Source organism: Pimephales promelas, chromosome 6, assembly GCF_988280905.1.
Source record: "Pimephales promelas chromosome 6, fPimPro1.hap1.1, whole genome shotgun sequence".
Lineage (NCBI taxonomy): Eukaryota > Metazoa > Chordata > Actinopteri > Cypriniformes > Leuciscidae > Pimephales > Pimephales promelas.
The window spans coordinates 33,261,619-33,276,544 of record NC_142774.1 but is presented as its reverse complement, the minus strand read 5'-3'; the positions used below and the strand labels follow the sequence as shown (position 1 = coordinate 33,276,544).

At 35.6% G+C, this 14,926-nt stretch overlaps 1 protein-coding gene across 3 annotated transcripts; it reads left to right on the top strand.

Moving 5' to 3' along the window:
- The first annotated feature begins 2,514 nt into the window (after positions 1 to 2,514).
- noctb (nocturnin b) lies at positions 2,515 to 13,676 on the top strand. Of its 3 annotated transcripts, none has more exons than XM_039674935.2 (3): positions 2,515 to 2,692; positions 9,097 to 9,357; positions 11,113 to 13,676. In XM_039674935.2, the coding sequence occupies exons 2-3, from the start codon at positions 9,105 to 9,107 to the stop codon at positions 11,970 to 11,972; spliced, it is 1,113 nt and encodes a 370-aa protein (XP_039530869.2). In that variant the 5' UTR covers positions 2,515 to 2,692; positions 9,097 to 9,104; the 3' UTR covers positions 11,973 to 13,676. The 3 variants fall into 3 exon arrangements, with proteins under 3 accessions (XP_039530869.2, XP_039530867.2, XP_039530870.2); XM_039674933.2 differs by lacking the exon at positions 2,515 to 2,692 and adding an exon at positions 6,940 to 7,636; XM_039674936.2 differs by lacking the exon at positions 2,515 to 2,692 and adding an exon at positions 8,530 to 8,961.
- Positions 13,677 to 14,926: the final 1,250 nt, after the last annotated feature.

The window sequence follows — 14,926 nt, the reverse complement described above, 5'->3', positions numbered from 1 at the left end:
GTATTTTTATAACCGCAGTTTTTCCCTCCTGCCTTTAAAAAAAACCTCTGTCCACATGAAAACGCAAAAACACGCTATCAAGCGCTGTCAAGAGCATGCAACACAAACAGGCGGCGATAAACCTAACCGTAAAGCCACGTTAGCCAATCAGATGCCGTCAGCTCTGCAAAAACTCCGGTTTCACTGTCTACACGACAACACTGCAACCGGCGTTTCAGAAAATACTCACCCTGGCAGGGGTTTTCAAAAATGTTCGGTTTCAGTGTCCTGATACTGCGTTTCCGTGAGGACAAACGGCCGAACCGCGTAAAAAAAGTCACAGTTATAAAAATACCAGAGTCCGTGTGGACATGGCCTAAATTTAAACAAGGCAGCAGCATAATGCATGCCAAAACGTATGTTAAGTTATATAAAATACATAAAAGAAATACAAAAGGGAAATATATGCGGTTCAAATGTTTGGGTCAGTAAGGAATTCATTCATTTAGCAAGGACAATACATCGAAAGTGACATTTATAATGTCTATTATAAATTCAAAGAAAGATTTCTATTTCAAAGAAATATATTACATACATATATATTACAATGATTTTTGAAGAATCGTGTGACACTGAAGACTGGAGTAATGATGTTATTTCATCACAGGAATATGTTACATTTTAAAATAAAATAGATAAGTTAATTTAAAATTACAGTAATATGTCACAATTTTGCTATTTTTACTGTTTTTTAAGCTAATAAATGCAGCCTTGGTGAGCATAAGAGACAAAATGTTATGAAAATCTTACTGATCCCAAACTTTTGTCTTTGTTTTGAAATTCTATGATCAGAATATGTTTTGAAATTCTATGACAAAGTTTATCCTTTCAAATGTCATTTTCTTTCCTAATTCATACATTTATCATTCTCCTTCCATCATCTTACAACAATAAATGATGCTTTGGATAACTAATGTGTTATAATTTACCATGCCCCTTACCGTTCTGACAAATCTGTCTCCATCTTGCATGTATGCTTCATTAAACTTCATAAGCTACAAGCGCAGTTGAATCCAAAGACGAGTTAGACCCTACCTGTGCAAGCATGTCAGATTGGTTCGTAAATCTTATGTTTGCAAATAAAACTGAGGGAAGATCACTGCCGATCTGCGATATGTAATAATCATGGGCCTTATTCTCGAAACACGAGCAGAAAAGATATCTGTGAAAAATACATGTACTTCCTCTGTCCTATTGAACTGAATGCAAGAATTTGCAGCAAATGGATTTAGAAACGATTTATGCAGAAATTCGTTCGGCTCATGTTTCATGAATAAGGCCCCATGTGTGTGCCCAAGGGACCTGTGGGAAGATCAGATCAACCTAAAACTGGCTTTTATCAACATTTAGCACCACCTGCTCCCATAACTGTAGGTGTCGATATTTTGTGTCATCATAACCGAAAGCCATAGAATGTTGGGAAGAGCAACAGGGGCGATCATATTTCACATCCTCTATAATTACAGTCTTATAGATTACAAAACCACTACATCTACTACAGCAAGGCTGTTTATTTAATGGCCTGCTGTGTGAAAAAAAAAAATATTAAATTCATGTTAATATCATTTAGATTTAGGTTCTTGACATTTTCTTTAGGCGTCTTCATTTAGTTCCAGATCTGTATGGGGATTTCAATGTGGCTCCAAGTAGAAATTGTTAAACATTTGCTGTATCCTAAATCTCCACTCAAACCACTACTCCCTACCACCTGTGTAGGGGTTAGGGAGTAGGGAGTAGAGCACTATATAGTGAGCTGAGCTCACCGGCATAATAGAAACACCGCTTTCAGACACTACTCGATCGTCTCTCGGCGCCATTGATTACGTCATTGCTGTCGCTCTTTTTAAACGGCCCATCATCTGTCAGCTGGTGCCGAGCCGGCTCTGGGCTAAATCGATTTTTTTAAATAAATACATTACATTATATTGAGCTTATTTCTCCAAAATGTAAAAACTAAAAGTCATTCCTAGCCGTTTCTGTTATAATGCACTACTCCACACATGGTCATAACTTATTTTTACGATCAGCGCAATGCATGATGGTATGTAGGGCTTGGGTTAGTGACCATCGGTTGTACCCTACTTTTCAAAATGCATTCTGGGATACATTAAGTGGACTATATAGGGTATAATAATCATCACTATACATTCGGACAGCACTACAAAATGGCGACCTCACTATATAGTCCACTGCATTCGTCAATGATCAAAAATCAAACGTGGGTTACTTTTGCCTATAAAAGCCTTTAAAACGTTTAAAATGTGCATCATTGTTTTCTAGTAGGTATGTATACCATAGAAACATACAAAAAATAAGCAAGCTTTACAAAACACAAAATGTATGGCACTACCAATACTTTGGGCCATGGCTGCTATCACACACACACACACACACCAGTTATGAATGCAGGCGCCCTCTTGAGGAGGGGATCCTTTATTTTGATATGCAATACCGCCTCAACCCCGCAGATGGCAATGCAACTCTGTGGATCAGGAATCACCACCAGTACTATGACCTTGCTTTGGATTACAGCTGTTTCTGTGCTGTGTGTATGCTTGGGGAGGTCACTTATGTTTCTAAACGGACGCAGATCGCATTGATACACGCAATAAACAGCCTGCAAGAGGAATATTCAGCATTTGTAACCAATCCGGTGAGTAACAAAGTCGACTAGCATAACACCACTTTACCTTTAATGTATGCGCTCGCTGTCGTCCTTTAAGTCTTCTCTGCATTTGTGTTTCAGTTTCACCGGTGCGGCGCATATTATAGAATCAGACTGTTCTCCAACTTCTTCTCCATGTAATGACTCGTAACCTAGAAGAAGTTCAGAAATCACAAATAAGTGTTGCGTGCCCTCCACTAGCTCGCTCGTGTGGTGATGGTCTCTGTAGGTAACGTTACTCGGCGTTCAACTCAAGTCCACTTGTTGATAATTCAAAGCACAAAACCATAAGGGAATTCAAACAATAGATCAATTTAAATTCAAGCCTAGTACTACGAATAATACAAGGATTGTTACAATTAGTGATGCTTCGATTATTATTATTATTATTTGCGTGCGTAATAATTAAAGATGGACCACAAATCAGTGGACAATTGAGTAACACAATATCACACGAGCAAAAATGACGTGAATGGATATGATTTCTCATAAGCACGAGGTTGCAGGTTACATCACGACCAAGCGAGTGATTGAACACAATGAATATAATTGAGTAACTTACATTTAAAGCAGGAGCGTTTCCGAGCAACGCAGTGGCATTTCGGTTTGTTTGTTTGTTTGGTTGGTTTTTTGTTGTTGGTTTTTTTAAGCTACACCGTGTAACTCTTTTAGTTTATTCTTAGCTAAAAACTTAGTTCTTTCAAAAATATTTGTGCTCATTAATGTATATTTACTTCGTTCAAGTAATAAAGTAGTCTCGTGAGTATAGGCAATATTATGCCATTGAAAATACATACGGGTAGTTGGATTCTTACTGATTGTATGGGGTGGACACAGGTGTCTTTATGCAGCTAATGACCTCAAACAGGTGTATCTAGAGAGGGTCAGAATTCTAGCTGATAGACAGGTGTTCAAATACTTATTTGCAGCTGTAACATACAAATAATCAGTTAAAAAATCATATATTGTGATTTCTGGATTATTTTTTTTAGATTTTGTCTCTCACAGTGGACATGCACCTACGATGACAATTTGGGAGAACTTGCAAAATAGCATGGTGCTCAAATACTTATTTTCCTCACTGTATCTGATATGTATTTGATTAATAAATACTGCGGGTCTAGTGCGGAAGTGGTTTTTGTTCCAAGATTGCTGATATTTACATCTCTTGTCTTGGAGTAGGTTTCTTTCTCTAGTAGTGAGCTGGTGTGTGAAATGGAAAACAAGGAACGGTGCTAGAGTGGAGTGTGTAACAAAACAATTTCTGCTTTGCTCCTCTCCCATACTCAGTTTCAGATTGGTGGCATGGTGACACACAAAGCTTGATGCTTTTCTTGTTTTAGAGCTAGTTCCTTTCATAGAAATGAAATATACAAACTATACAAATTTTTATCTGAAACATAAGTTTGGACTTCTTGATGATAATTATTTAACTGCTGTATTAAAGCAGTAATACACTTGCAAATGTGTCATTGCTTAAATTAAATAAAGGACACTGATTTAGATCATAACAACTTTATTTACAATTGGTTACCTTAATCGTCTTGAGTGATCGGATTGCTTGCCATATTCCATTGACACTATGTTCTATTACAGTGAATGTGTGTATTATAAATGTAATCCAGATATACTATTTGTTGTCTTGTCATTGTCATGTGGCCTAGTTGTGTTGCTTCACTGTCATTCAAAACTCCTCTCCCATGGCCTCATGGCCATGGGACAGTAGAGCGCACGTCGGAAGTATCATCCAGTTACTTATTGCCTATTGTTTTATGAATATTATAAATTCGGACATACAAATCTTTTGTTGACTACTATATGAAGAAAATACTAAAATGCATAGCCTATTTTGATGCAGGCATGGTGTTGATATGATTGAATTGCTATCAAATCACAAAATCAGTGAAAATGCATCATGTGGCCATGTGTAAACAGGCCTTTTGTGTACTTTGGCAGACACACTATAACTCATTATATCTGACTTAGATAAATTTCGATGACAGTTTCATTGGTCACAAGTACACAGCTTCCTTTGTGGCACAAATGAGTCAAACTGCTGGAGATCTGATTATCTCATAAATTAAGCTAGAACTAGATATAAGCCAATAACTTCATTTATTACAACACGCCTAACAGTATATGGATGGATCCTATATTCATACAGTACCATGTTGATCCCTTATTTTAGAGTCATTTTGATGGCCTGCACCTCTAATAATGGTGTTGCTGTACTTCCCTTCATTCAGTTTGTGTTGATGATGCTATTTTGATCTGTGACTTTTAATCATGACCTTAAAATTCAAGCTGAGTGACACTGAGATATATTAGCACAATATTATCCTGAAAGAAATGATACTCCCTTACCTTTCCAGTACCATCGTAGATTGTAAAAGTGTACTCTCACTTTTGGATCAATTCATTTGTGCCCTTTCTGAATAAAAATATTAATTTCTTTAAAAATGTATTTCTTTTCAATTTATTGACCCCAAAACCATGGTACATGGTTTGTTGGAGATTTTAATATTATCATTTTTTAGTAATCCATAATGTAAGATATAGTTAAAAAATATATAAATGTTAGGATGGTTGAATGGAGTTTTTTTTTTTAAGCATATCATGATCAAGTGGATGTTTTTATTTTACATATATATCAAATGTGTGCCAAAAAGTAAGTAACTGTTGCTACTGTACTGTGAATGTACAAACCACTTATGTTGTAACCTTGCCTAGCTTCCTGAAAACAAGTCAGAGGGTTAGAGACATTTATGATTAAATTCACACGAAACGGAAATTGCAATAGTCTTTTCTTTCCTATTGACGTATATTTGAGTGAAACAGGTTCTCAAACAAGAAATGTAGGGTGGGACTTGATTTTGTACATTCTGAATTGATTGGATTATTGAATTATCTGTTTCTATTGCTGTTATCTCATGTGAGAGACAGGTTATCCTGTAATCGGTAATCTGTCTTGTAAGTCATCAGAGAAGAGAAGAGATGTCGTTGCAAAGGGAAGCAAAGTTATTACGAGGGCATGTGATTGTGAATTGTCAGTATTTGCAGAGAGTTTCTGTATTTGGTTGCGTTGTGAATATTTGCAGTGAGTCTCTGTATTTGGTTACATTGTGAGTATTTTGCAGCTAGTTTCTGCATTTGGTTGCATTGTGAGTATTTTGCAGCTAGTTTCTGTATTTGGTTGTGTTGTGAGTATTTGCAGCTAGTTTCTGTATTTGGTTGCGTTGTGAGTATTTGCAGCGAGTTTCTATATTTGTTTGCGTTGTGAGTATTTGCAGCGCTTTTCTGTAATTGGTTGCGTTGTGAGTATTTTGCAGCGAGTTTCTGTATTTGGTTGTGTTGTGAGTATTTGCAGCGCTTTTCTGTAATTGGTTGCGTTGTGAGTATTTTGCAGCTAGTTTCTGTATTTGGTTGTGTTGTGAGTATTTGCAGCTAGTTTCTGTATTTGGTTGTGTTGTGAGTATTTGCAGCTAGTTTCTGTATTTGGTTGCGTTGTGAATATTTGCAGTGAGTCTCTGTATTTGGTTACATTGTGAGTATTTTGCAGCTAGTTTCTGCATTTGGTTGCATTGTGAGTATTTTGCAGCTAGTTTCTGTATTTGGTTGTGTTGTGAGTATTTTGCAGCTAGTTTCTGTATTTGGTTGTGTTGTGAGTATTTGCAGCTAGTTTCTGTATTTGGTTGCGTTGTGAGTATTTGCAGCGCTTTTCTGTAATTGGTTGCGTTGTGAGTATTTTGCAGCGAGTTTCTGTATTTGGTTGTGTTGTGAGTATTTGCAGAGAGTTTCTGTATTTGGTTGTGTTGTGAGTATTTGCAGAGAGTTTCTGTATTTGGTTGTGTTGTGAGTATTTGCAGAGAGTTTCTGTATTTGGTTGTGTTGTGAGTATTTGCAGTGAGTCTCTGTATTTGGTTGTGTTGTGAGTATTTGCAGTGAGTCTCTGTATTTGGTTACATTGTGAGTATTTGCAGTGAGTCTCTGTATTTGGTTACATTGTGAGTATTTGCAGTGAGTCTCTGTATTTGGTTACGTTGTGAGTATTTGCAGTGAGTCTCTGTATTTGGTTACATTGTGAGTATTTGCAGTGAGTCTCTGTATTTGGTTACATTGTGAGTATTTGCAGTGAGTCTCTGTATTTGGTTACATTGTGAGTATTTGCAGTGAGTCTCTGTATTTGGTTACATTGTGAGTATTTGCAGCGAGTCTCTGTATTTGGTTACATTGTGAGTATTTGCAGTGAGCCTCTGTATTTGGTTACATTGTGAGTATTTGCAGTGAGTCTCTGTATTTGGTTGTGTTGTGAGTATTTGCAGTGAGTCTCTGTATTTGGTTGTGTTGTGAATATTTGCAGCGAGTTTCTCTATTTGGTTGCGTTGTGAGTATTTGCAGCGAGTTTCTGTATTTGGTTGCGTTGTGAGTATTTGCAGAGAGTTTCTATATTTGGTTGCATTGTGAGTATTTCCAGCGAGTTTCTGTATTTGGTTGTGTTGTGAGTATCTGCAGCATATGTGTTGTCAAACTGATGATGTTTTTTTTTAATATGCTGGTGTTTTCTTCTTTTTTGCATGTGTTTTCTTCAGTTGCAGCATGTTGAGCTCTTTCAGTCACCACACAGAGTGTAGTTAAAATGAGTATTTTTCCTTGTGACGAAACGGATGTAATGTATCATGCATAAAATGATGTAATTTCATGGTTGCATTATGTCTGGAAAAGCCTTTTGACCCGTGTGCTCAGATTGCGTGTGTCGTGCGTCCATATGGTCTCCTGACGTCTCAAGTCTGTAATCTCATTCTGTCAGAAGCAGTTTAACACACACAGCCAGTGGTGCATTTCTGCTGAACATCGCTCACACATCACAACACACACACACACTCTGCTGTAGGACAAGCTCAAAATTCAGTCCTGACATCATGGAGGTTGTTGGTAAGATAAACAAATTCAGTTAACTCCTTTAATTCTAATGAAAAATTGTAATGGTTGGTTGATTTCTATGCCGCTTGGTTTTTTAACACTAATGAGTTTGTATAATATGTTTGGAGGTCTTTTTATAAATGAGGTCATAAATGGACAGTTTTAAGACAAAAATTGAATAGTGTTTGTTTTTAAACTCGGGTAACATTTAGTTGATTAGAAAATTAACACAACAGAGTCTATTTATGTGGTGGTGTAGCAAAAAATGCAATGGTACAGTGATGGTATCAGATACCAATACCATTGTATAAATGTGTATATATCTCACTCAAAAAATCTCATCTGGTGACCTTTTCCTGATTAAGACGTTTTTAAATATAAAGTAATGAATAATATGCTGAGTTTGTGCTCAAGAAACATTTCTTATAATTAAAAAAAATGTTTAGGATTCTTTAATGAATACAAAATTCAAAATAACAGCATTTATTTATTGATGAATAAGTTGAAGTTGAAGTTATTTTTTAAAAATCTTAAGGACTCCAAGCTTTTGCCTAGAAGTGTATGTTGTGTAAACTAATGTACAACATGAGATGAAGACTAGTCATATTATTAGCCAAATAAAAGCAGTTTAATTTTACTTGGAGCAGGTTGCATTATGGGGACTGTCATGTTGATATCACATGATAGCTCATTTATGCAATGACATCAGTAACAGATGGCACAATTCGGCCGCTACATGTCAGCACAAACGAATTACTGATTGATTTTAATGGGGAAAACAATTATTTAAATTTATTTGAATCATTTTATTTAGTCATGCATTGAAATTGTAGTTATTGAATTTGCCATTTGTATTTCTGAAGATGTATGTATGCTATTGTTAAATTAACTTTGCTTTAACTCAACTTGCAACAGTGAGCATGGTAAAGCTTCAGTGATCCTTAGAGCTCAGAGGTAATTCAGTTCAAAGCTAACCAGGAGTCAATCAAGGCATGTTTAGTTGATTAAGGCCAAGATGGATTACCAGGGACCTATAGACCAACAAAAAGCTTTAGTGTAGCCAACCAGGATGTTCCTTTAAATTGAAGAAGTCTACACCTGTGAACTTGCATGTTGCTGAGACTTCGAGATCAATGGAGCCATTACATGCATGAATGCCTCTAAGTGTTGGGTGTGTGCGACATGTCTTAACAACTGGTGCTACTTGCTGCTCTCTGTATAAAGGGATTAACCAAGTGTTTGCTTGTCCTATTTGACGAAGATACGGGATAGAATGAATTAAAGTGGAAACCGATGGCAAACCCTGGTTTAGTTCAGCACAACTGCTCAGTGTAAAGGTGTGTTCACACTGAAAGCTATTTGCAGCAAAAATGCGACCAGGTGGATAGTTCTTTTTTTATTCCTTTAAAAAGGAAGCAGGTGATGAAATTCCAGGAAAGATCATTATGTGATGTCTGTTTTGTTTCTCTTAGCATGTTCCATGGGCAGCAGCTCTAGTCTCTACAGTGCCCTGGCTAAGACTGTCAGCAGACCTGCTCTCCCTCACACTCGGGACACATACAGTAGGGGGAACGACCTGGATCAAGACCTGGCGGACCCTTTGGAGCTGTTGCGGGAATGTCGAGAGGTTTTGAGAAACCGGCCTGCCCAACTGCAGAGATCTCTCATTCAGACGGGACATGGAGACTCCAGGCAGACGATCAGAGTTATGCAGTGGAATGTACTAGCACAAGGTACAAACCTAAACCCTATTCATCATCATTAAGAGGGGACACTGAATGACATATAATTTGTGTTTAACATGATATACACTTAAACATTTTAGGGGTATGTGAGAGCCTCTTATGGCCACCAAGACCATTTATTTGAGCAAAAATAAAATGTAATTCATGTTTCGTGAACTATTGCAATAAAAAACAAAAGCTGAATTTGACAAAGCTGAATTTTCAGCAGTCTTCAGTGCCACACGATACTTCAGAAATCATTATCATATCTGACTTGCTGCTAAGAAACATTTTTTATTAATATCAATTTTGAGATTGTTGACAACTGCTGTACTGGTTTTGTGGAAATTGTGATACTTTTTTCTGAATTATTTGATTAATCGAATTGATTTGAAATAGATTTTTTTTGTGGTAATAATATAAAAGTCTTTTATATTATTAAGTTTTATAACCATTTAAAGTTTAATAAATATTGACTGAAATAAAATATCTATATCTATCTATATGTGTGTGTGTGTGTGTGTATATATATATATATATATATATATATATATATACATTTTTTGTGTTTACATATATGAGTGCACTGTATATAATTATTTTATATTTATAAAATATATAAATACACACACATCCATGTATATTTAAGAAAAAAAATATTTATCTATAAATATATATATATATATATATATTATATAAATGTATATAATATTAATTATATATAAATCTATATACAGTACATGAAAATATTTCTTAAATATATACAAGCATGTGTGTGTATTTATATATATGTAAAATAATTATACACACACACACACATGTGTATATATATATATATATATATATATATATATATATATATATATACTGTATATCATTTAACTATGCCAAGGCAAGATTTCTCATTTAGTTTAACTAGATGTACTAAAATAGTTCAATTTTAATTGCATTAATAATGATTGTTTCGCTAATCATTATGACATATTCAGGATTTTAGTGACCCAGATTTTTTATCTTAACAGCTCTCTAACTGCCACATTATGAGTATAAAACTTTACGACTTTATAACTTTCAATTATGAGTTTATATCACACAATTCTGGCTTTATAACTTCCAAATACTAGTTAATATCTTGCCATTCTGACTTTAATTATAACTTGTGTTCAATCCAAAAATGTTATGCTTCTGATTTATTTTTTATTTAGTGGTGGAAACAAACTTCCATAATATTCTTTTGTTTTCTGCCTGTGGGTATTTATGAGTGAATCATCAAATCATCAATGTGTATCAGACATTGCCACTTTGAGGAATAAATGCAAATTGCACTTATTGAGTCATCAGAGATTTAGTTATTTTTGTGAAGAAAAAAATATACACTAGTGACCCCATTTACTTTTTATTCAAAAACAAAAATGATTAGATAACACGCATTCTTTATCATTTATCTTTTTATCTTGTTTCCTTGTTTATAATAATAAAAAGGTTGAAGTCTAACTTTAAAAAAATGAATGAGGATAATGAATGATATTTAAAATGAATAATAATGACAAAATTACTAACACTTCAGCTTAAAATGGACGCATAAAAATAAAAACCAATTCAAAATATTAATTAAAACTATAAAAGTATCTCAATGGTGCTGAAATCACACTGCCGCAAGGAGACATTTTCATAATAATCTTTCACTTTAGAAAGTTGTAGCAAGGATTATTTACAGAGATTATGTTTTTTAACACGATCCAACTTCTCCCTGTCCCGTTGCAGCATTAGGTGAAGGCATGGACAGTTTTGTGCAGTGCCCCGTGGATGCCCTGAACTGGGCTGAAAGGAAGTATTTGATCCTGGAGGAGATCCTAACCTACAGACCTGACATCCTATGCCTACAGGAAGTTGATCACTACTTTGACATGTTTCAGCCCGTCCTGGCAAGTTTGGGCTACCAGAGCAGTTTCTGCCCCAAACCATGGTCTCCATGCCTGGATGTGGAGAACAACAACGGCCCTGATGGCTGCGCTCTGTTCTTCAATCACAAACGCTTCCAGTCACTTAACACAACACACCTGCGACTGTCCGCCATGATGTTGAAGACCAATCAGGTGGCCATCATCACCGCTCTACGCTGCCGAGACACAGGTCGGGCGTTCTGCGTGGCGGTGACCCATCTGAAGGCACGGAGCGGCTGGGAGGTCCTACGCAGCACGCAGGGATCGGATCTGCTGCGCAACCTGCGGAACGTTGCACAGAGAATAGAGACAGAAGAAAAAGCGGATACAGACGTTCCCCTGATAGTGTGTGGAGATTTTAATGCCGAGCCGTCAGAAGACGTCTATAGGAATTTCGCAACGTCTAGTCTGGGACTGGACAGTGCGTATAAGCATTTGAGTACGGACGGGAAAACCGAGCCACCTTACACAACGTGGAAGATCCGGCCCAGTGGCGAGAGCTGCCACACCCTGGATTACGTGTGGTATTCGCACAGAGCGTTTGACGTTAATGCGGTTCTGGACTTTCCTACAGCCGAACAAATTGGACCCAATAGGCTTCCATCCTATAATTACCCTTCAGATCACCTGTCCCTCGTCTGTGACTTCAGCTTCAAGGATCCGGCGCCTGTTTCCCAGTAATTACAGACTTATTTCGCAAGATATCACACGAGTCAAGACTTGTGCTGGCACAGTTTTTGTACATATTTTGATTGCTGTTCATGAATAATTAACACTTCAGCCAGTACATTCTTAAAGGGATAGTTCATACAAAAAAAAAAAAAATTCATTTCATTTCATTCAACGTATGATTTTCTTGTACTGTGGAACATTTAAATGAGATTTGTTTTCATTTCCTAAGACAATACAGCACAATAAAATCTTCTTAAAGCAAAAAACTTTAGTCATTTTGTCCACTATACGATAGCTTTGTGTGAAATCTTCCGATTACATGCATTGTAAAGTGGTGCCAGGTTAGAAATTGGTGACCGCAAATGTGATTGGTGAAATGCAATGTTTGAGATTTAAGAGCTATAATGGGGAAAGGGGTTCAAGAATTAACTTAACTATCATATTTCCTCACACAAAGCTATAGTATGCCTTCAGAAGGCTTGAATATTACTATTTTTTTATGGTGCTGTAAATTGGTGTCCACGACAACACTAGGCTGCCCACACATGCGCCTGCCTAATAATCGGCTTGATATACTTGGATATTGGCCGATGCCGATTATGTAAAAAAATGCCAAAAATCGGCCAATTAATCGTCTGACCGATTAATCAGTCTACAGATTATAAAGCAAAACAATCGCTCATAAAAAAACCAACAACAAAGTTTAAGTTTTATAAGCTCAAATGTAGAGGTTTCTACATTTTAATCTACCAGACCGATTAATCGGTCTATATTGTTGTTGTTGTTGTTGTTTTTGTTTTTAATGAGCGATTGTTTCGCTTTATAAGACCCATTCATCGTCTGGAATCGTTTAAAGCCCTTTGAGCAGTTTGCACTGAAACTGTCTTTTGGACCTTGAACCGTTTGGATACCAGTAAAGTGCATTATATGGAGAAAAATCCTGGAATGGGAGGAAAGAAATTCAGGTTTGGAGAGGTTAAGTAAATTATGAGAGAATTATTATTATTATTATTTGTACGATTTAGAGGCCGTTTACACGACAGCGTTTTCAACTTAAAACGGAAAACTTTTTATGCGTTTTGGCCCTTCTTTTACACAACAACGGTATTTTGGGGACTGAAACGCAAACCTTTGGAAAAAGGTTTCAAAGTGCATGATTTTGAAAACGATGCCGAGTAAACTACAAAAAGGTGAATTTGTGAAAACCGTGTTTATTCAGTGTATATGCATGTGGTTTTTCTTTACAAATTGGCATTGCCAATACTGGCCTGGCAGCAGAATACAGCTTTTTTTTTTTTTTTTTTTTATCGGTTTCACGGATTTGTGTGAATGGGGATCATTTTGATAATGTTGTCCTCTGTACACGAAAAAACAAAGGAAAAACCTTTCCGTTTTATTACGTTGTTGTCGTGTAAACATATCCTTATTCTTTTCAACTTGTTTGCTTATAACTTCAGGGTGTTGGTTTAAAAGCAAAATGTTACATTTCTTTTCTTAATATGTGACTCAAATCATCCTGCAACATTTTTTGGGTCTTATTGGTTATAACATGACCGCTTGCACAGATAAAACTATTGTATTGTGTGTTTGTTTTTTGTTTTTTACGGTTAATAAAGTATGTTTGGGAAGGTGTCAAATTTTGCATGAACATTGTGTATCGTTCACACTGGTGTATAAAGGAAGCATTATTAATAAATTATGTCCTTTATGTAATAGCCTCTTAATGATTTCTCAGCTTCACCAGTCTACTCTACGTGATCAATTGCAGACAGTTAAATTATTTGGACCCATCACATGAGCTCCTCGTTTTATAGAGTCAAGCATTATTACACCTTTAAAGGGCAATGCAGAAAGAAGATGCAACTCAATCCCTTCCTCACAGGTTGTTAGTGAAGTGTGCAAAACCACTAGCCCAATATCACTCTACATACGTATACTCTCATTTATTTACATAACGATCATCACAGTCTAAAACGATATTTTGGTGCTCCTCAACACTTATTGTAATGTAGATATTTTACATTTTTGATAAAACCAAATGTTACTTTAGTATTATTGAGATATTATTTTAGTTTTTATTAATATTTTGAATGCCTTTTTACTATTATACATTTTAAAGTTTAAATTATTTTGTTGTGTTTTGATGTTATTTTGTTGTTAGTTATGGTTATACAGTTTTTAATCTTTTTTTTAGTTATTTTTTATAACATCAAGTTAAACTACATGAGAAATGTTGCCTTGGCAACTAGCTGAAATAAAATAGATCTTGGATAAGATTTCTATATATATATATATATATATATATATATATATATACTTTAAAGGTGATCTATCTAAATCTTATCCAAGTTATAGTGATGCAGTGGTGATCTGAAATAAGGAGGCAAAGTACACTTAATATTGTCACATTTTCCTGGTTAAATAGACCATTAAATTACTTCAAAAAATTGAAACCAACTAAAATTCTATTTTGTGTGTTTACATTGTATTTAACGATAAATTGTAATGAATGTTCTAGGCCTATTAATTAAAACCAAGTATAAATATCATCAAGTTTCATTTTTGAGCATTTATTCAACAACAAAAAAAACTAAATGGCAGTAACAATTTAAAGCATATATTTTAAAAAAGTATTCTGGACAAATGTGGGCAAAATAGTTTTGATTTATTTTTGAAAAATACTTCCCTTGATCTGATTTAGCGATTAAATGGACTATGCTCAATATAAACTATTTTTATACTTATAATACTCAATACGTATCCAGCTATAGGCCATTACCCTGAAACATGACCAGGATAGCTTAACAAGTATGAGCCTGTGTGTGGCACCAGTTCATCCAGCTCATGTGTAGAAGACACACTACCCACTAGTGACCAAATTTATAACTGCATGCACAAGAAATACAACTTCTTGCGGTGGACTGTAGCACAAGGACTTTAATGTGTAGTTTGGGCCTAACTTG